At 41.0% G+C, this 20,288-nt stretch overlaps 2 protein-coding genes across 2 annotated transcripts; one reads left to right on the forward strand and one right to left on the reverse strand.

Annotated features, from left to right (window-relative positions):
• Positions 1–5,785: 5,785 nt before the first annotated feature.
• Positions 5,786–8,014, reverse strand: LOC310927883 (sialidase-3-like; the record flags this gene model as incomplete). The annotated part of the gene is made up of 3 exons (XM_083890291.1): positions 7,893–8,014; positions 6,879–7,118; positions 5,786–6,790 (listed from the first exon to the last, which is right to left on the reverse strand). Exons 2-3 carry the CDS (start codon positions 7,101–7,103, stop codon positions 5,786–5,788), a joined length of 1,230 nt encoding a protein of 409 aa, XP_083746417.1. The 5' UTR covers positions 7,104–7,118; positions 7,893–8,014.
• Positions 8,015–8,681: 667 nt separating this feature from the next.
• Positions 8,682–12,850, forward strand: xrra1 (X-ray radiation resistance associated 1; the record flags this gene model as incomplete). The annotated part of the gene is made up of 16 exons (XM_083889628.1): positions 8,682–8,772; positions 9,002–9,138; positions 9,223–9,294; positions 9,384–9,456; positions 9,540–9,637; positions 9,811–9,959; positions 10,474–10,578; positions 11,005–11,099; positions 11,190–11,323; positions 11,413–11,506; positions 11,585–11,703; positions 11,819–11,959; positions 12,058–12,184; positions 12,315–12,430; positions 12,530–12,635; positions 12,720–12,850. 16 exons carry the CDS (start codon positions 8,682–8,684, stop codon positions 12,848–12,850), a joined length of 1,788 nt encoding a protein of 595 aa, XP_083745754.1.
• Positions 12,851–20,288: the final 7,438 nt, after the last annotated feature.

The following is a 20,288-nucleotide window of genomic DNA, read 5'->3' on the forward strand; positions in this document are numbered from 1 at the left end:
TCACATCCCTAAACTGTTATTGAAAGATGTTGACATCACTTTCAGCGATGCCGTCCCTGTGAAGAGTTCCTAAAATCAGAGACTTGCGACAGTGGGACTGGGTGGAAAAGTCAGCGAGCGTCGGACACACAGATCTTGGACACACTGTGGTGAACTATTTCTTTCCGAATGATGAGACATGAATGATGCATCCGAGTTTAGCAAACACCACAACTCTTGCAATAGATCACTTGGGGGGTAAGATTTAGAAAAATGTAACTATTTTCTTTTGTGGAAGACTGAAAATATAGCTTCTCTGCTCATTTCTTTGGGAGTTTTTCCTCTCTCTCTCTGTATCATTTGTTCCCTTGATTCTTGCACACACGCACAATTCATTTTTTTATATATAGCTTATGTTTGCTCCCTTTAGTTTTTTATGGAATTCCATACTTTGTAATGTGAGAAGGGATTTGGTCCTTCTGTGATTTCCCATGAAAACAGCACTAATCCCTGGGGCAGGGTGTGTTTTGATACATGAAGATATTTCAGCCGGCACAAGGTTACATTGTTCTGTAAATAGGCTTATCTGTTTTGCAGAAAGACCAGATAATAACAGTCAAACTTTATGGAGAAAGTGGTTCTTAATGGAGTAGCTGAAATGTGGCTGCTCCCCTGTGTGACTCTGTGATGATGTACAGTTGGACTGTGTGTCGCCTCCGGTGGACGTAGATACTTCAATCGAACCTTGAAAATGTAACTTTGCCTGCCTAACTCATATTTTACTGTATTGCAAACAAACAGAAACCAAAAGAGAGACGAGACAAACCATACTGAATGTATCATGTCTGTTGCTCACATCATATTTAACCTAAAGAATCAAAGCGCCTAACATTTGTTCTTTATGCTTTTTTTTTGTCTTTGACCCAGTCACATGAGAGGCTGCAGAGCTTTTGTGCAAACACATGTGATTCACACACAAAGAGGTCATTCACGTTAGCTTCTGAGTCAAAGTCAACGTGTGCTCACATGTTTGTAGAACGTCAGATAAGATTTTGGTTTTGTTATTCATAACCTGGACCCTCATGGCTGTTATGTTTAACATCAACAGCTTATCTATCATGTTAACGTTTGGAATAAACTGTTTATTTGAGCATATGTACAGGGATATTTCATGAGCTACATATGAATTAGCACAACTTTCCAAAAGACTGGCTGTCAGCCACAAAATGAACATTTGTTCTCTTCAAATCGGAAAAATTAAGTCAAGACATGATGATGGAGGTAGTTAGCAACCAAGGGGGCGACTGGTTAATGGATGGAGGTCTATAAGTGTGCGTTCACACCTGGGCTATTTGGTCCGTTTTAAAAAGACCAGAGTTTGTTTCCGCGGATAGTCGGCTTTGTTTGAGCAGGTGTGAAAGCTCTGGTTTAGACAATGGCTATAAGTAGGGGATAGATTTTCGGTCCTGGCCAATCGATTATTTATTTTTTTTGGCATTCCCCGCCCAATCCAACCGAATCCTCCGGACTATCGTGGTGTGAAATCGCCCTTAGTAAAGCTTTTCATGAGACTGAGGAGTAAATGGTCTCTTCACAACACTCTTATAAATAAAGTCGACCATATAAGGTCCTTTGGCTTGTCCTCATAGGAGAACCCTTTTTGGCTGCTGGTGGTTCCACCTGGAACCCTTTTGGAGGGTTCCACCAAGAACCCCTTTCCTGAATTAAGGGTTTTAAAAGGGTTCCCTGGATCAAAATGGTTCTTACTGGAACCATTAGTGTTACCAAGAACCCTTGAAAAACCCTTTCTTCTGGAAAGGGTTTTTCATAAGCTAATGGTTCCAGGTAGAACCTCAGCCCTTGTAGAAGGACCCTTTTGGAACCCTTATTTCTAAGAGTGTAGTTTCAGGCCTTCCTTGTGTCAGTGTTGTAAATTATCTACCCATTTACAAGAAAATATATGACACACGAGGGACACAAGTGTGACTGACAGTTACTACCATCCAATAAATGCCTTGTTGCAGGTGATGTCTGCGAATGTCTGGTTTCAAAAACTGACACAACCTTTGTCAAATCACAAATCTAGAGGCTTCAAAGATGGAGACTGGAAGACCATAGATTTTATATCCAGTCTGCGGATGGTTCTGTTCCCTTCCGTACATTTTGCTGAACCATAAATGCTCCTTTGAATGACTTTAACGCTCACACACTCAGATGAACAATTAAAAGTATTCTTCGTAGAAACAAGCAGCAGCTGCTCTTTCGACCACAGTTTTTTTTTCTCGCTGAGGTTTAACAGCCCATGGAAAAACTGTCTTGCAGACAAGCTATTGCAATGACATTGTTCATAATATAAGCCAACAAACCTCGACACCTGTGGGTAGCGGCTGTGCCATTATGCAGATTTTATGGGTTGACGACCACTGAATCTACCTTTGACCTCAAGCAAGTTCTCTCCCATGTTTGCACACAGCGAGGCGTCTCTGCAGATGTTGTAGAGTGTAGAAAATGGCAGAAACATTTTTTGGTGGGAGATGCTATTTTTTAGCGAAATAAAATGCTTGATCAGTAATAATAATCTTACCAAAATACAAAGCAAGGTGTCGCATTATGTCCTCACCATGCTACATTGATGTACAGCTACCTGCCACTTAATTAGGCACAGAAGACACCTCATAATGTGGCAGGTGTGTTATTCAGAGATGGTCTTCTTCATAACTTGGTTGTAACAAGTTATACTGTTGCCTTTCTATCATCTCAAACCACTCTGACGTTTTTTGTTCAACCATGTCTGTAAATCTTAGAGACGTTTGTGTTTGAAAATCCCAGTAGATCAGCAGTTTCTGAAACGCTGAAATTTGGCAAGAACGATCATGCTGCACCCCAAATCAAATAAATCACCTGACTGGAGAAGCCTCTTGGACGAGAGGTAAAACGTTTTCTGACTTGACCCAAGCAAGTCCAGTCGCCTATAGCTACACTCTTCGAAATAAGGGTTCCAAAAGGGTCCTTCTACGAGGGCTGAGGTTCTACCTGGAAGCATTTGCTTCTTGGTAACACTAATGGTTCCAGTAAGAACCATTTTGATCCAGAGAACCCTTTAAAACCCCTTTCCTGAATAAAGGGTTTCAAAAGGGTTCCAGGTGCAACCTTTATCAAAAGGTTCTACCTGGAGCCAAAACGGGTTCTTCTGTGAGGGCAAGTCGAAGAACCTTAAATGGTTCTACTTAGCACTTTTATTGCTATACCTTACTTTTACTAAGCTGAATGGTAAAGACTAGGTAATACACAAGGCATCAAGTTGTTGCAGCAGGTTGTGTTCTAACCAAATGGTTGGGGGTTCAATCCAATTTCAATTCTTTAAAAATTGAAATGAAACAAAAACCAAAGAGAACTACAGTCATCCTCCCAAAATGCCCTTGAACCCTGCACCTGTGGAGCATCACAGTCGTGTGTCCGGTCACCATCTGAGCTGCTGAAACCTGCGCGAACACACTTAGAACCACGATGTGAAAACATATGCGGTGCCTTAAGCTCGTAATCACTCTGTTGATAGTGTCCACAATGTGATCAGAGTGAGAGATTAAACATATGTGTGTGTGTGTTCCAGACAGCCACCCTTCAATGAACACCGCCAACACAGTCAAGAGAGAAAAACAGGTTTCACTGCATGACTCATCCTGTAAAGAAGCAGGTTGGACAAGGTGTTGAAAAGCAGCGGCGATGAGCGACTGCAGTTCATCGCAGAATTACAAGTGCCGAGTTGCTTTTACATGTCTTGCTTCAGTTTATCTTTAAACTAAAACAATTAATCCTATCCCAATTTATGGGGTAGCCTCATTCAACTGGTTGTCAACACAAATGATGTAATTGGTCAATCACATATGGCAGCAACCCAGCATTTAAGCATGTCAACACAACGTCCTGAAGCACAAACTGAGAATCAGAATAGGGACCAAAGGTGATTTAAGAGATTAGAGCATGTGAAATCAGCCTTCATGGACTGGGAAAAAGGGGCAAAGTCACTCTGAAACAAACTCCACCACTGGATGAGGGAAGATCCATAAACGGGCCCCGAGAACCATCAACCGGGATTAGGGATCTTACATCCCATCACACACCTGCGATGCCGTCCTCTACAGGATGCCAGACAGCAGGGGGTGCAGTTATCCCTGGCCGTCTTCACCCAACTCTTCCTATGAAGACCACAGGAAGTGGTCAAAACATGTCATGGTAATGAAAATAATCCTTATTTTTGCAGTATGACCGAACGAAACGTTGGCTCAATGAACATGGTATGGCTGGTCTGAGAAGTTCAGGAAATGCTGATCTTCTGGGAGTTTTGTTCACAATCTCTATGCTTTACAGAAAATGGCAAAAGAAAAACTATGAAAAATGAGTGGTAACAATCTTTAAGTATCAAACACTTTCACTGAATTAAGTTTCCCCATCATCTGGAAATCTTAACAAGCATAGAATCACCAGATTCCACCCTCTATTACAAAGTTACACCCCGTCATAAATGAATCCCTGCTGTCTGCACATCTGTTGAATCATATTTTAATCCCCACAGGCCGCTTCACAACAAAAGTCCTTCACATTTGTTTCCACACTCTGCTGCAGCCCTTTGCCTCTTTTTGCCTGCTGAGGGAATTAAACAGTCCACACAGCTAATTAAGTGTGTCCCATTTGTTTATTCTCGTAAATGTATCCTGAAAGTCCACTGTTTAGTTGGTTAATATACTACAATAAGAAAAAAGGGGGTGTACAAAATGAAGATATGCGTCAGATGGTCACAGGTTAGTTTTATTTTCTACTAAAATACATGTTCCATGCAGATTTTGTCACTTTACACAACAGTCAACAAAAACACAATGAAACTAGAGCAGAGTTACCTCACAGTATTGGGCAAGGACGGATGTTACATTTGCTCAGTATGAGGTTTTTGTGTGTGCAAAGTCCTAGTGGCGTCATGACTAGCACATGATCAATTTATTGTGAGAGGCTTTCACGTGATAACCAAACATCCAGCCAACTACACCTGCACCTAATTAATAATGTAAAAAAAAATAGTGGAAAAGCAGAAATAAATAATTAACAAAGTGAAATATTGCTATTGGAAAATAAAATTAAAAAGTGAAATATAAAAGAACGCTCTTGACATTTTCTCCATCAATCCAACAACGGTTATATAAACTCTGGTACATACAAGTTTCTCTCATCCTCCATCGACTGGACGCGGCAAGTAAAGTAAATGTATTTGTCCCACTATAGAAAAGGCTGTGGCATGGCTTTAAGTTTAAACAGTTGAGTTGAAGGCATATGTGAATCAGAGTCTACTAAATGTAAAGGAGAGACCGAACATGGAGAAAACTCTCACTCTACTTTACAAGGCCTGTTATGATCCCCATATGAAAATAAAAAGAGGTAGGCAAACCCTCTTCCACTGCTCAGCAACACTGACAGTTAAATAAGATGCAGAAATAGGAATGAAGTGCTCCACAAACATGCTACACGCATCGCTTCAAAATTACAGCCCGGCACAGCATGCTTAAAACCCACCACCCTCCATGTTCAAAAACAGCTTCCGTCCTTGTGTAGCTGCTTGCATATTAATACTATCAGGATTTTAGGTTCATTTTCATGTTAACAGGGAGACAATAAAACTCATGCATTATCATCTCCAGAATGTAGAACAACAGTAAAGACAGACGAATGTTACTGCACAGCATATTTAGTAGGGTTTTAACGGTTGCATGAGGGACATCAGAGAGCTCTGTTAATACACAGATTAAACAACCACAATTCAACGCAGCTTATTTTCTTTCTTGCTGCCCATCTGCATGACATCATTGAGGGTAAACGACATGAAGGCGATCTGCTCAAGTTCACTCTCTTTCCCGCACTCTATCAGGCACGAAAACTGATCCTTGTCAGCGTTGTACGCGAGGTCCGAGTAGCCGCTGGGTCCACTGTTGATAATCCTGGGTCTGTCCCAACCTGACGAGTGCAGGGGGGATCGGTTCAAGTACACGCCCATGCGTGTCCGACTGCGCTTGCTGGTCGGATGCATGAAGAGGAGCCAGGTTTGTGTGTCTGGGGACAAGAGAGATGTGCCACAAGCTTTGCTTTCGGCGTCATCATTGGGGACAAATTCGGGAGCAGGAAAGCCAATGACGCTGCCTTGACAGCCTGAACGTGGTTCGGTGAGCTCCAGAGGCACGTGGGGCTTGTCGAAATACACGCCGCTGTTCTCACTCAGCGCCTCACGTCTGTGGCCAGTGTTGCGCGCGTTACAATAAAGGTGACTTCTGCCTTCGTGGTCAATAATCTCTGCCATTTCACATTCACACGACTTCTTTTTCAGCATCTTCCCTATGCGCCATGTCTGTCCGAAGTCCTCACTATAAATAGACAATGCATATGGGTAGACCGTGCAAGGAATAGGAAAGGAACAGCATCTGTACGGGATGTAATAAGCGTACGCTGGGATGATCAACCTGCCGTTCTCCAGCTGAACACCATGGCCGGGACCCACGGCGAACGTGGCCCACTTATGTATGGTTTCACCGATGACGCTCTCTGTTAAGTCTTTTGCTTGACTCCAAGTTTGCCCATCATCCGTACTGCTGACACAGCAGAGGCGCGTCTTGTTCTTACCTGTGATGCGCTGCCTCATCTCTGTGGTGTGTCCCCACACGCAGATGAAAAATAAGAAGAGCGTTTTGCTGTTTTTCTCGTAAACGGGACACGGATTCATGGTGCGGTGGTTTGGCAGGCATGCTGACAACACTTCCTCACTGGGCGACCACTGGAAAACAAAAAAAAAAAAGACAATTAAAAAGATAAGCAGCAAGAATGCTGATGTTTAGGGTTAAAACAAAGGTGCGAATAACAACCTGCACAGATCCATCTTCTTTCAGTGTCCCCCTTCTCATGACAAGAATGTTGGCATCATCATCACTGGGTGAGGTCCTTTTCTCTGCGAAGGCGAGGAAGGTGTGACAGTGTCTCAGATAGATGAGAGCAGGAATCCTGTATGTGATCCCACTGTGCTCCTGTTCGAACAAAGTTGTTTTGACAAGTTCCTCCATGCTGCCACTCTTTGACGGTGAGTTTCCCATGATGGATGCGAGTTCCTGTGAGAAGAAAATAATCCAGGTGTGTGATTTAGCCAGTGTTCGAGCATTATCATGTCAATCTTTACAATGTCGTTTAACGGGCTTTGCTTCTTTAAAGAACAGGTGGTAAGATGATGGTGCAGAATGAGACCGTGATGTTGTTTGAACAAAGATAACTTTATTTGTTACAAGCCAAGCATCAGGTCAGGCACCTCAGCTTTAAAGCCTGTCTGACATCATCAATTCCATACATGTTATTTGCCCTGTTTTGGTGATAGTATGATATAAAGCCAACCTTCTGATCATAATTGGCCATAGACTCCTGGACTAGGCTGACGTTCTCGTGCTATTTTAACTTTTGAACACAAATTTCCAATGCATGATAACACATTTGACAAGGGTGCCATGTTTTTGGCTCTTCCGTGCGAATACAGGAAACACATCTCTCCCAGCAGATCTAAGAGTCCCTTCGTTAACTCATGTTTTATATTGTATATATGGATTCTAATCAATTCGATACAGGTCTATGCGATGGCCTACGAATCAACTCTTTCGATCCTGTCAGAATGATGGATTCCCGATTGCATTTTCAGCGAAAAGCACGTCTTCCCAGCCTCATAACAGGATATACAAAATCAGAATTAGCTGTGTTATTGTGCTCACCTAAGATAGATACTTCAACAGCACATACAGATAATCAGAGTTCTACTATGCAGCTCCTACTGGCTGTATGCATGAATGCACCAGACACCATCCAGCGTGTATACTGTGCGTGCACGACAAAGCTCTTACCTTCACTTGTTACTCTTTCCATAAGTCACCCTCGATGTTTGCGTGAACGACATTCTAACGTCCAATTTCACACCAAAACCGAAGACCTGAGATGTCCACGACACTGGTGCTGCGAGTCCATCAGAAGAGAGAGCGTTGCTGAAGCAAGAGAGACACCCGCGTGCACATCCTGGTTCGCTTTGACGAGGTCTGTTCCAGATTAAATGCCAAAGCTCGATTTTGTTCGTAAACTGAGCACAATAAACACACAGTATTTGTATTTTAGCCGTTGCAATGCAAACAAATACTATAATAATAACAACTACGTAACAGAAAAGTTACTACTAGCATCACTGAGACAAGTATTTACATTGACTTCCGCTGCAGTCCGCTGCTCATCGTGTACGCACGCATTTCTGTTTAGCAGCTAACTAGCTAAACGTTTTGAACACATACGAGTCGGACGTTACTTGTACTCGATGAGTAATTATACACGTTGAATTATATATGGAAACACGGCTACATAAATCCAACAGTGGCTGTTTAGTGTTTGTAAATGCGAGATTGACGGTGTGTGATCTTATCATGGCATTGTATCTTCAAGCAGATGGGCGCCGTCGTTTCGTACTGCCCCCTTTTGGAGCGGAGTTTCAATTACAGTCTTGGAGCGCTGTTGCTAGGATACTCAGCAGCACCACAGTGGAGCTGCAGCAGGTAGTCGTGCCACTCCAGTGCTCAAACAGCGTAATTAACATTTGCATAAAGAGTTGGTTTCTCCCGAGATAAGTGGATTTTACACGAGCGAACAAGATGGCTGCCGCGTCCTGTAAGCTTGATGACGGGCAGAGGTGTCCAACCAAATGTTTCCCTGCCAGGACATTACTCTGCCGAAGGAATAACGGTGAGTTTAATCAACAAATTAGAAAAAACATTAAAAAAGAACAAACTATTCTTGACAATGTCTCTATAAAAAAGTATTTGTTTTTCCATATTCTGTTATTTGAGACATTAATCAATGTATCGCTATTTTTTTTTTTTTAAATTGTATTACTTGGATTGTTGTGTATAACTTGTTTCATCAGTCCAAGCCCCCCCCCCCCCTTTTATTATACTTTTTATTTTCCCCTCAGGTGATGGACACTGGCTTGTGTCATACAGAAAGGCAGAGGAGCAGAGGTACAGAAGAGTCAAAGAGCATCATAAAGAACCTGAGAAGAACAGGACACCTAATGCTCCTCATGGTAACACTTTAGATGGAGCCCTGTTGGTAAGTTGCTGAAATATATATAATCACATAAGAGGTAATTAGACGAGCTGTGATTCAGTAAAACATGTATGTTTCCCTCTTTAGCTGCGGTTACATTGTGTTGATAAACCATCTGAGCTTTGCTCTGTGAACATCAGCGAGCAGGAGCTGAATTCTGTAAGACACTGAAGTAAAATACATTCAGTATTCTGTGGCCAAATTAACCGACCGACAATGATTTTAATTTTTTTTGTAACTGTGCTCAGGTCAAACCTGAAGACCTCATGGTGTTTGGTAACGTAGCGTTCATCGATGCCTCCATTAACCTCATGACTTTAGGTGACTGCTCTTACACGGTGTCATTATTGCACCCAGAATAAAGTAATTAAAAGAAAAATGAAATGGTCTTTGTTTCTCTGCAGGATCCTTCAGCAGTTTTGTGTCTTTGAGAGAACTGAACTTGTCTACAAACAGGATTTGCAACATGACTTTTGATGCCTCCGACTTCCCTCATCTTCAGGTAAGATAGATAAATAGTTATTCAAGAGTGACTAGTTTGTTATAGGACAACATGTTTGTTACTAATAATAAAAAGACTCACTTTTCTTTGAACAGGATTTGCTTGTTTGTTGTGGAAAACTGGCACCAGTACGATAACCTTGCCTGTGCTCATCGATTTATTGAAATCCTCAGGTTCTGGATTTGTCCTACAATAGTTTGTCAGCCGATGACATTGTTTCCGTTAGTTGGCTTCCTCGTCTGAAAGTCCTTCATCTGACAGGAAATGGACTTCTTAGTCTTCCTCCTAATCTGGCCTCTTCCAACAGTGACCCCACTCAGCTGTGAGTACAACACCAGCCATCAACACCTAGGTCTGTGGACTATACTACTGAGCTATATGTATTAGAGCATAATATTTAAATGTATCTCATGTAATGAACTTTACAATTTACCACACATTTGAATGTATTATTATGCCTGTGAAATTATTCAAATTCTAAATGTGTACTATTATGCAAGTAATTCTTGTATCTTTGCTAATTATTCCTTCAAATTTGATCATTCGTGATCAACCAACAATTGGTATGCTGCCGTTTGATTACAATTATTGTCAATGTTATTGAAAAATAAATCTTGCTGCATCATAGGAACCAGGTTTCAAATTGACCAAAAGGGGGTGCTCACATGCTCCACATTCACACTCCTGCCTCTGCTCAAGTAAATGTGATGATATTAAATTAACCTGCTCTACTGTCGGGTATTTAATGGGAAGCATTTGTGACTTTAATTGGACCTGAAATGTTTTCTCCGTCTGTGCTGTATGAAATTTACATGTGCTCATGTGTTTCTTTACAGGTCGGTTAAAGAAGACGTGTCACAATTCAGAGCTCTTGAAGTTCTGATGCTTGATGACAACAAACTGTCGTCTGGAGTCTTCAACAGTCTCAGAAACATGAGCAGGTCAGGATGTGTTGATTCTTCAAATGAATGTTTTCTATTTGGCTTTAGTTTCAGGGTGTCTGCAGCTCCACTGTCACAGTGTCCTGACGTACAGTACATGAACGAGCCTCTGATCATGTGATCAATAACACCTGTCAAAATATGCTCTGTGGGAAATGGCCTATTTTAAGCAAAGCTCTTTCACAAAGACTGAGTCAGGATCACAGATTGTACAGAATCTAGGTCCAGTTTCTGCAGAAGGAAACACAACTAAAGGGTACAAATAAGTGCTGCCCACTGCTCCGTTGCCCAGTTCGTGTATGTTCACTAACGGTGACTATAAGGGATGGGTTGCAAATATCCCAACTGGCTGGAGATGCAATTGTAAATCACTTAAACATGCAAATGTGTTTGAAAACCTAATAATTTTTAATCTGTCAATTACAGGCTGAATTATTTGAACCTACAAGGGAACCGCATCTCTGAAATACCATATTTGCAACCAAAATCTACTGAACAACAAGCAGAGATGGAGACGCCCGGTAAACACTATCAATCTACAGGAAGTGATAATGTTCCTATAGAATTCTACAAAATAAAATGCGATTGTTATTTCTATCCATTCAAACTAGGCCACACTGAGCAGCATTCTAACATCAGTGGTTGGTCAGCCTGGATTTTTCTACAGGAAAACCTGCAGAACCACAGCAAAGGATCATGTTTGCCTCTACCAAAGCTTCAGTCTCTCAATTTAGCCGACAACAAAGTATGTCTGATTGTATTTTTTTATTAACGTGAATAATTCATTTTCTTGGAAAACTCCCTGACGTGTCACCATCCACGTTTTGTCATCAGATCGCAGAGGAAGAGACGCTGATGGCTGCCGCCCTTTTCCCCATGCTTCGTGAGATCGATATCCACTCCAACCCTCTGACCACGCAGAGAAGTGGTAATCCTCTCCCGTCAATGTACGTTTTTTCTAAATTTGGATTTCTGGAATCATAGTTATGTCTTTTTCTGAGCACAGGAGACCCTCCCCTACTCACCTATTGTCTTCAGGAGAGACTTGGGATAACAATAAAACGCAAAAAGACAAAAGATGTCGTGAAGCCTCCACTGATGGTGTCCACTGATCCAAAATGGAAGGTTGGCTGTGTTCTACATAGTCAATACCATCTGATCCTAACACTGAGTGATAAAGTATTAACAATAAAATAAAGGAAAGATATAAAATGAATAAACATTGCAGTTTTTGGTGCAGGTGGAAGACAGAATTCCAAAAGTGTCAAAGAAGCCATTGTTGAAGGAGGAATGTGAAGCGACTGGCAAGACAACTCCAGAGTGTGAGGAAAAAGGAAGCAGAGATTTCCAAGAAAACACAGAGCACTTCTTTCTTACTCAGGTTGATTTAAGAAATATGAATTGTACAACGTTTAGGTTTAAGTTTCATTATTAAATACACAGTGTCTGTTTTACTGAATGACTGAATTTCACGTTCAGGCAGACAATCGTTCCGAGTGTGAAAAAGAAACCGCAGAGATTGAGGAAGATGCCGCTCCTGAAAAATTCAACTATCACCAAATGCTGACGGATGCAAAACTAAATCCTGATGTTGTGGAGCCTGTCGGTGAGAACTGTGGCTTCATTTGCAACTATTTTTTTCTGTACATTTTCCTCAGGCCCTGAAGACTTTGGCTTTACAATGACCCCACAGTGAAGGAGAGTATTCATACTTTCCCCTCTATCTTTCCCAACAGGAATTCAAACAGCTGTGAGGATGCTGGAACACACACTGAAGAATCTTAATGTTTACAGAGACTCAAAACCTACATTTGATAACATCCAGATGCCGTACAGAGAAAAAGAGAAAAGGGTTTGTTATTTGGCCGCAATCAGTGCATTTATGTCAAATTATAACAAAACTGCCAATGACAAGGACAAGTGACTTAAAATACTGCATTTCTGTGCACAGATCAAGGCACTTCCGCCTTTGAGGCCAGTGAAACAGCCAGCTGAACGGGTCGAAGAACTGCTCAACCAAATCAAAGAAAGCACAGCAATGAGAGAAGTCACCTTGAGTAAGCACAAACATCAAATACAACTCTGATATTTTGAACTCTCCTGTTAGTTTGACTTATTGCCGCCTTTCTTTGTCGGTTCAGGCAGTGCCATGAATGGCTCTGGTGCTGATGCAAAAGACTATAAGGAGGTTCTATCGCTGCTGAGAGACATGAAGACAAAGTACGAGGGGGTCCAGAGGAAAACAGTGGAACAAGCGGCCACACAAAACTAAATGGTGCTAAACCTCCTCCTGTGTAGGTCCTCCGATTCATGTGTAAAAGCTAAATTGAAGCTCATTTTTTACCTCCCCGTCTTGAAATATTGAACACTGCTGTGAGTGGGTCTGTCTGATAAATAGTGTGACAACAAGCACACAGTTATGGTTGTGAGCAGCTGCAGTGATGCTGCTGTAGCGTGGCTCAGTGCAGTATGCATCAGCGTTGTGGGAACTGAGAGTGTTCAGCTGTAAGAGCTGACTTGTGTCAGGCAATACTCATAGACCTGGCCGAGGGAGTGTTTGTATGTATACAGCAGCAGCGTATGGCAAGCCGTTTAATAGCTAGACTGGATATGTATTACAGATATCTGGAATTCAATTCAATTCTATTTTAGATATCCACAATGACATTCTTAACATCCTCAATTGTTATTTCAGATATCCACACATATTCGGGATATCTAGAATGAACATTCTGGATATCTGCAATAGAATTCTTACTAGGAGAAACTCCCATTTCAGATATCTTCAATCCAATTTTTATTAGTCATAATAACATTTACAGTGATTGTAATGAAACCGCACTGAAGTGACGTCATTTGTCCTAGGAAGAATGACATTGTGGACAGGAAGAATGGCTCCTCATCCCATGTGCAATATACTGTCTCTTTACACATGTGCAATATAAACATATCCCATGCTAAATCTCTGTCTAATGTAAATATCTAGTCCATACTGTATATACTCTGGAAATTGTTTATTATGTACACTATACATTCTTCTCTATTTAATTTTTTATATAGTCTTAGTGTTAATATCTTTATTTTGTACTTTATTTTTGTTAATGCATGCTTATTATCCTTAGCTTTACTGTCTTGCAGCTGTAACACTGTGAATCTTAATGTCATTGTGGATATCTGAAACTGAAAGCCCAATACACATGAATGGCAAAAGTGACGTCCTTTGTCCTAGGAAGAACGACATTGTGGATAGGAAGAATGTCATTGTGGATAGGAAGAATATCATTGTGGATAGGAAGAATATCATTGTGGATAGGAAGAATGTCATTGTGGATAGGAAGAATGTCATTGTGGATAGGAAGAATGTCATTGTGGATAGGAAGAATGTCATTGTGGATATCTGAAACTGAATACACCCAATTGGCAAAATTGACGTCATTTGTCCTAGGAAGAACGACATTGTGGATAGGCAGAATTGAATTACAGATATCTGTAATACATATCCAGTCTAGCTATTAAATGTTAAAACGGCGTGAGATCTTAACACTGACACATCTTTGAACTGTGGGAGAAAGCCACACAACATTTACAGTCTGCTGCAGAGCCCGGTTTTGGTTTGGTACTTTTTAAGTAAATATGAATTCCTTTGTGATATGTAATAAAATGTCGCATTTCCATGAGAAAAAAATACGAAATACAACAATGAGGCCCTGTTTCCTATGGGCCCTTCCTTATATGGTTGTGTGATGTATTAAAATCACTCGATAGTATTTATTCAGCAAAATATAGCTGATCTGTTTGATAGATCTTTGTCTCATATCTGTTAAAGTGTATTATCCTCCAGTGAAGCTGCAGTCAAGCAGTTGCGGATCATTTTTGAACCAAAGTATGCAATTTAACAGGTTTAGTCCATATACTATATATCCTCAAACACATAAACTTCATGTCTTATTATATTATTGGTGCACAAGTTATATGTCCTACAAACTTACAGTGGAAATATTCTAGTCCTTCTTTCATTCAATTCCCTTTTTCAATTTCATGGCTCGGTGCTTCGTATGATTCCAATTAGTTGTCATATGTGGAATAGCAGATGTGGAAGTTCAAGTTCAACCGTGGTGAAATAAATCAATAGATGTGTCGTGCATTATCATATTCATCTGTGCACATTTCCCAGCTTCTGTGTGTATTAAATGGTAAATAAAATATCTCTTGAATTTTGAAACAGGTTCGCCAAGTTCGCCACAATGTAGTGGCATGCTAATGCAAAATAAATATGTGCTCATATCCAATGTCTTAGGGCAACCTGACTGACGGTCAGTGAGATATGCCTGTCACAGACGCAACTTGCTTTATAGATAGATGTTAGAGTTCCAGGTGACAGTAACTGCTGTAATCCATGCAGACACTCAACATTTACTGACCTCAACTCTCACCCTTTTTATGGCCTGTTAAAATAGTTTATGCTCAACAACTATCATGCACCCTTTAAAAGCAACACTATGTAACTTCTGCTGGAAGTTGTTACAGTGGAAACTGGTCTTTGACCGACTACTGGTTCAGTCCAGCATCACTCATTCAAATTCGAGGACTCGAGATTTGCTTGACTAACATTGGTGAAAAACTTGTGACTTCAGACCCAATATATGCTGCTTTTCCACTCCATGATCCTGGTACAACAACACGGCTAGATTCTACGTGGTTTAGTTGTTTTTCCATTACAAGCCCTTTTGAGGATAGGGGAAAAGTTGTGATCGGTTATAGTGGTTTTGTTGATCTACTAGTTAATGTGTGTGCTATTGCTAAATGAAAAGCAAAACAATGTGCCAAGTGGTGCCTGGACCATGTAGTGCATTAGACTTAGAGTAAAATCTATCTATAAAGCAAGTTGTGTCTGTGTGTGTGTCTGTGACAGGCGTATCTCACTGACCGTTAGTCAGATCGACCTAAGATTTTGGATATGGATTGAGAATGGCCCGATGGTGTGCATCCTTGATTTTCTCGTTTTGTGGCCTCATTTTAATTTTTGCTTATTTATCACGCTACACCAGACAAGTTACCCAATTCGCTCTGAATTTCCAAACCCAAGTAATCTCATCTCATCTTTAAGTCTATTTAGCCTACCTATCTTGCAGAGTGGTTCGCTGTTCAAATAATATTTGAATAGTTTACAGCGAATATCAATGTTCAATGGGCATATGTGCTGGATAGTGTGTATACCTCATGAAAAGTATGTGTTTTATAGAGTTGCAGACATTGGTATGCTAATCGGCGATTTAGCTTTAGACGTTGTAGTGGTCTTAGCATGCTAATACATACTTCCTACGGGAACTGCATTAGCATCTCAAAATAACTTGACTGATGGAGTATTTACATTTTACTTGCATATCTATGATGGTAATACAACTGTGTAATTTTGCCTTTACACTTTGCTTCATAGCCTTTTTAATTCTGGTGATTTACACTAACTGCCCTCATGGATGCATGCAAGCTAAAGGAGTGAAAGTGGTCCACTGGTGTGATAAATCACTCGACATAATTACACAATCAACACACGTGTCTGTAATTTATGTCCACTTTTTCCACGTTTCATTTTAGCAAGCACAAAGTTAGTCTCTTTATAACCATCAACACAGAATAAACAAACTTTTTCCCCCTCTGCTCTTGCAATGAAATTCCGCTATTAACTCAAAACACATTTAGTCCATTTTGTTTCTGTGATAAAACAGAGTCTGGCAAGAGAGACAGAAACAAAAGACATGGCGAAGAAAAGCATTGATGTTCTATGTCATCTACTGTATATGTTCTTTTTATCCCTGTATATCTGATCGCATTACCTATCCACATCTGGAGAAGTCATCACAGTAATGAGAAATGTTTTTGTAAGATTTGTTTGACTCTCAAACTGAGGCCCAACAGTTAAGCTCGGAGAAAAAAAACCCTATGGAGATTCAGACACCAGATTTGGCTCGGAACAAAAAGGCCTGAATACCTCATGAACACTCCTCATTATTACAAGTGCCAAATGAGTTCACCGCAGACTGGACCTACTCATTATTTCTTTTGATGGACGATTGAGCTGTAACACAATTATCATGTAATCTCAGAGAGGCAGCGGATACTCTGGCTGACATCCGAGAAGAGGCTGTCATTAATGACACATTTACAGATCCTAACTGTAAATCAGTGTGTAAAAACAGTAATAGTTCTGTAATAGTTCACAGACATTACAAGCAAGTGTTTAAAAGGTTTCACCTTTTTTATGTGGAGCCACACAGACGAATGCTGCGATGACCCAAGTGTTTGTGACATGGTTTCCTGCCCAAAGGCCAGTCATGAGCTCAGATGATCGGGGCCAACTTAATTAATGAGAGGGGAAGGGTGTAAAAAAACACAGAGCCATTGATAGATTTTGAAAGCATTTCGATGATGTATAAACTCTGGAGTTCTGCTAAGCACCTTAATCAGCTGTGAAAGCAAACACATCTATCAGACTTAATTAACTGAACACAGTTTGGCTCCCTATGAATCAAAAGACTGCCTGATTGATTTGCAATGCTTCACTTCTTCACAAACACTGTGCACATCTGCAGCGAAACGACGCTCCACTCCGTGCTATGAAACACACTCACCAGCCACTTTATTAGGTACACCTGCTGGTTAACGCACATATCAAATCAGATGATCACATAATGCATTTAGGCATAATCACGACGAGCTGCTGACGTTCGAACTAGTTTGGAAAATTGCAACTGTAGCTCAAATAAAAATCCTACACCCTACGAGAAGTCAGAAATCAATCAAATTGTTTATGTAAAACAGTACATTTGGAATTCATGGAACAATAATAGTTGTATTTTAGCATTAAAAATATAGTTTCGGCTTTGTTTGTGCTTTACAAATGAAGCTGGATTGGATACAGGTGTAACCATTATTTTGTATTTTGTAATTTGAGGCAGCTGTGGCATAAACCTTGCATCTCCTGTTCTGTTGTCTCCTAACCCGAGTGAAATCTACATTATTATCCATTTCAAAGTATTTTCTGCAATATCCACTGGTGTGTGAAGTGTGATAAAAGGAAATGGACTTTCAGAACAGAAGGAAAACAGATTTGTTAATATCATAATAATGATATTAAGCGCCGTCAACACTTAGCTGAGTCATGACCCCTCACATTTTCATGGGCAGCAGGGGCGGAGCCCACATACACAAAGACAGAGAGAGAGAGCTGACCAGCTGCATGATTTATACCAACTGACTGCACCCAGCTGTTACAATCACAGGAGCCAAGACTAAGCCTGCACGGCTGAATTGGCCCATGAGACAAATTTAAACATCTTCAAAATGTGGAAAGATAGAAATCCCATCAACAGTAATGAGACAAGTTCGTCGAAATGAATACGTGCATGGGAAAACGTCAGCATAAAAATGTTAAGTTAGGCACAGCCACTTAAGACAACAAAAATATCTGTGCGAGTCAGACTAGCAAGGGAAGTGTATTGTTTTTAAAATATTATTTCATGCCTTCAGTGAGAGACAGACAATGCAGCCTGGTGCAAAGTATGAAAGAAACACAATGAGTCATTGTGGGTGGGGAGGGGACAGAAGGAGCATATGAGGAGTTCACACAGAAGGGAAGCAATATTACTGTGAAGCACCCACTCGCACTGACTGAGTCATGGGAACCACAGCGATAATTTGACACCTGTTGATCAAACAGGCCTGCAGACAGACTGCACATGGTGCTCATGAGCTAACTTTTCCACAACCAGGTCCTGGAGTGCGGTCAGTCAAGCATGACTATAGCTTGGATGTTTGGTTTGTTTTGGGACAGCTAACTGATTAAGATGTATTATCCAGGCCATTTCCTTTGCTCCGTTTTAAAAATTTAGATGTTCTTCAGTTTCTTGGCCTATTTATACATACCAGCACAATCCCCAACTCCATATTCACAGAAAGTGTACATTTATTTTGAAATTTGGGCACACTGGGGTGTGAACAGTCTTGTATAAAGTACTTGAAAGCGAGACTTTGGTAGAAGTTAAAGATACCATATGTAAGAATGTGGCCAAAAACACTCAAATTCAAAATGCAGAGGTCTTTTAGGTTTCATTTTCTCCGCCATTGTTGCTCAGACGTAACTGGCAACCCGTGGTTGCTTGGCAGCTGAGACTCTACCTACTGCAATGATTGGTAGACAGCCGTAGGTGGCGCCACATGGCAAACATGATTTCAAAGCATACACATGATTTGCAGTCTGCAAAATGTTTCTTTTTAATGCAAATATTTTGTCTGTACTGTTGTTGTTGGTGAGTTCAGTTTGTTATATGAACATTATTCCTGAGTCTCTGTGACATATTAGGAGGATTTTATGGCCAGTTTATTTAGATTTATTACTTAATGCACCTTTTAGAATATTACTTGAGTAAAAGTCTTAAAGTACCTGACAATTACAAAAGTATTACAAAAGTATCAAAAGTAATTTTATGATATAAAATGTAATTATTAGAGGTAAAAGTAAAAGTATTGGTTGGCCACTGTCGCTGAAACTCAGCTTACGACAGAAACCCGGAGACCAGATCCTCGGTGTCGGACACTGTAAACTAAGAGCCGCTGGTGTGTTTTTAGTCCACTTGGAGCTGAAATCTGCGGCTAACAGCTTGTGACGTTAAAAACAGAACGTCAGAAATGTAAATAACGAAGTGAAGTACAGATATGTGAAAATTCTACTTAAGTTTTCACACCCAGTGTTGTAATGTAACAAAGTACAAATTCTTTGCCACTGAGCGGCTAACAGCCTAGCGGCTAACAGCTGGTGCCGTTAGATATATAAATAACGAAGTGAAGTACAGATATGTGAAAATTGCCTTGAAAGTGCCTTCAAACCTCTTAGTCTTCAATCAGAAACAATAATCTAACAATAATGTGGCTGTTGTCTTCAATCCCCAGCTTCTTACTTAAACAAATGTGTGTGAGATGCAGTCTTGTACTCACTCAGTGACAGAATAATGAGTCATGGCACTGCAGGAAGCCACAGAGGAGACAGGAGTAACAATCACTCTGCAGAGCTGAATCAGGTAATCACTGGATAGCCAAGGGAGCAGACTGGCAGAACCCAGAAAGGGACAGGCGAGGATCGTGGTCGGGGTCGGAAGGCTGAGGTGATTTCCAGGAGATCGTCAAAGAGACGAAGAACGGTCGAAACCAGGAGGTCAGACAGAGAAACGCTAGAGAAGCTGGTGCACGCATCGAGAAACAATCTGGTAGTGAGTGCTGGGTTCACATACCAGGCTGATTGGAGATCAGATGCAGCAGAGGTGACCAGGTGGGTAGAGGAGAGCTGATGAGGAGGGAGTGGCAGATATGTGATGAGAAGGAGGGACAGGAGGTAATGACAGCAGCCCAAAACTTCCCCATGGTAGAGCTAACAATACCAGCAATGGAGACGATTTACAAGGCAACACAATCGTAGGGAAGACTGCTGATCTGATGGTGATCCAGACAATCATTGACACCCTTCACAAAGAGTGTGGAAGAAAAAGATGCACAACCAACCGAGAGAACCGCAGCCTTGAGAGGCTTGTCAAGAAGAATCAAGTCAAGAATTTGGGTGAGGTCAGAGGTCTTACCTGGACTAAGGAGAAGAAGAACTGGACTATTGCTCAGTGGTCCAAAGTCCTTTTCAGATGAGAGGTCCTAGAGTCTGGAGGAAG

This window comes from Microchirus variegatus (genome assembly GCF_963457635.1).
Source record: "Microchirus variegatus genome assembly, chromosome: 5".
Taxonomy (NCBI): domain Eukaryota; kingdom Metazoa; phylum Chordata; class Actinopteri; order Pleuronectiformes; family Soleidae; genus Microchirus; species Microchirus variegatus.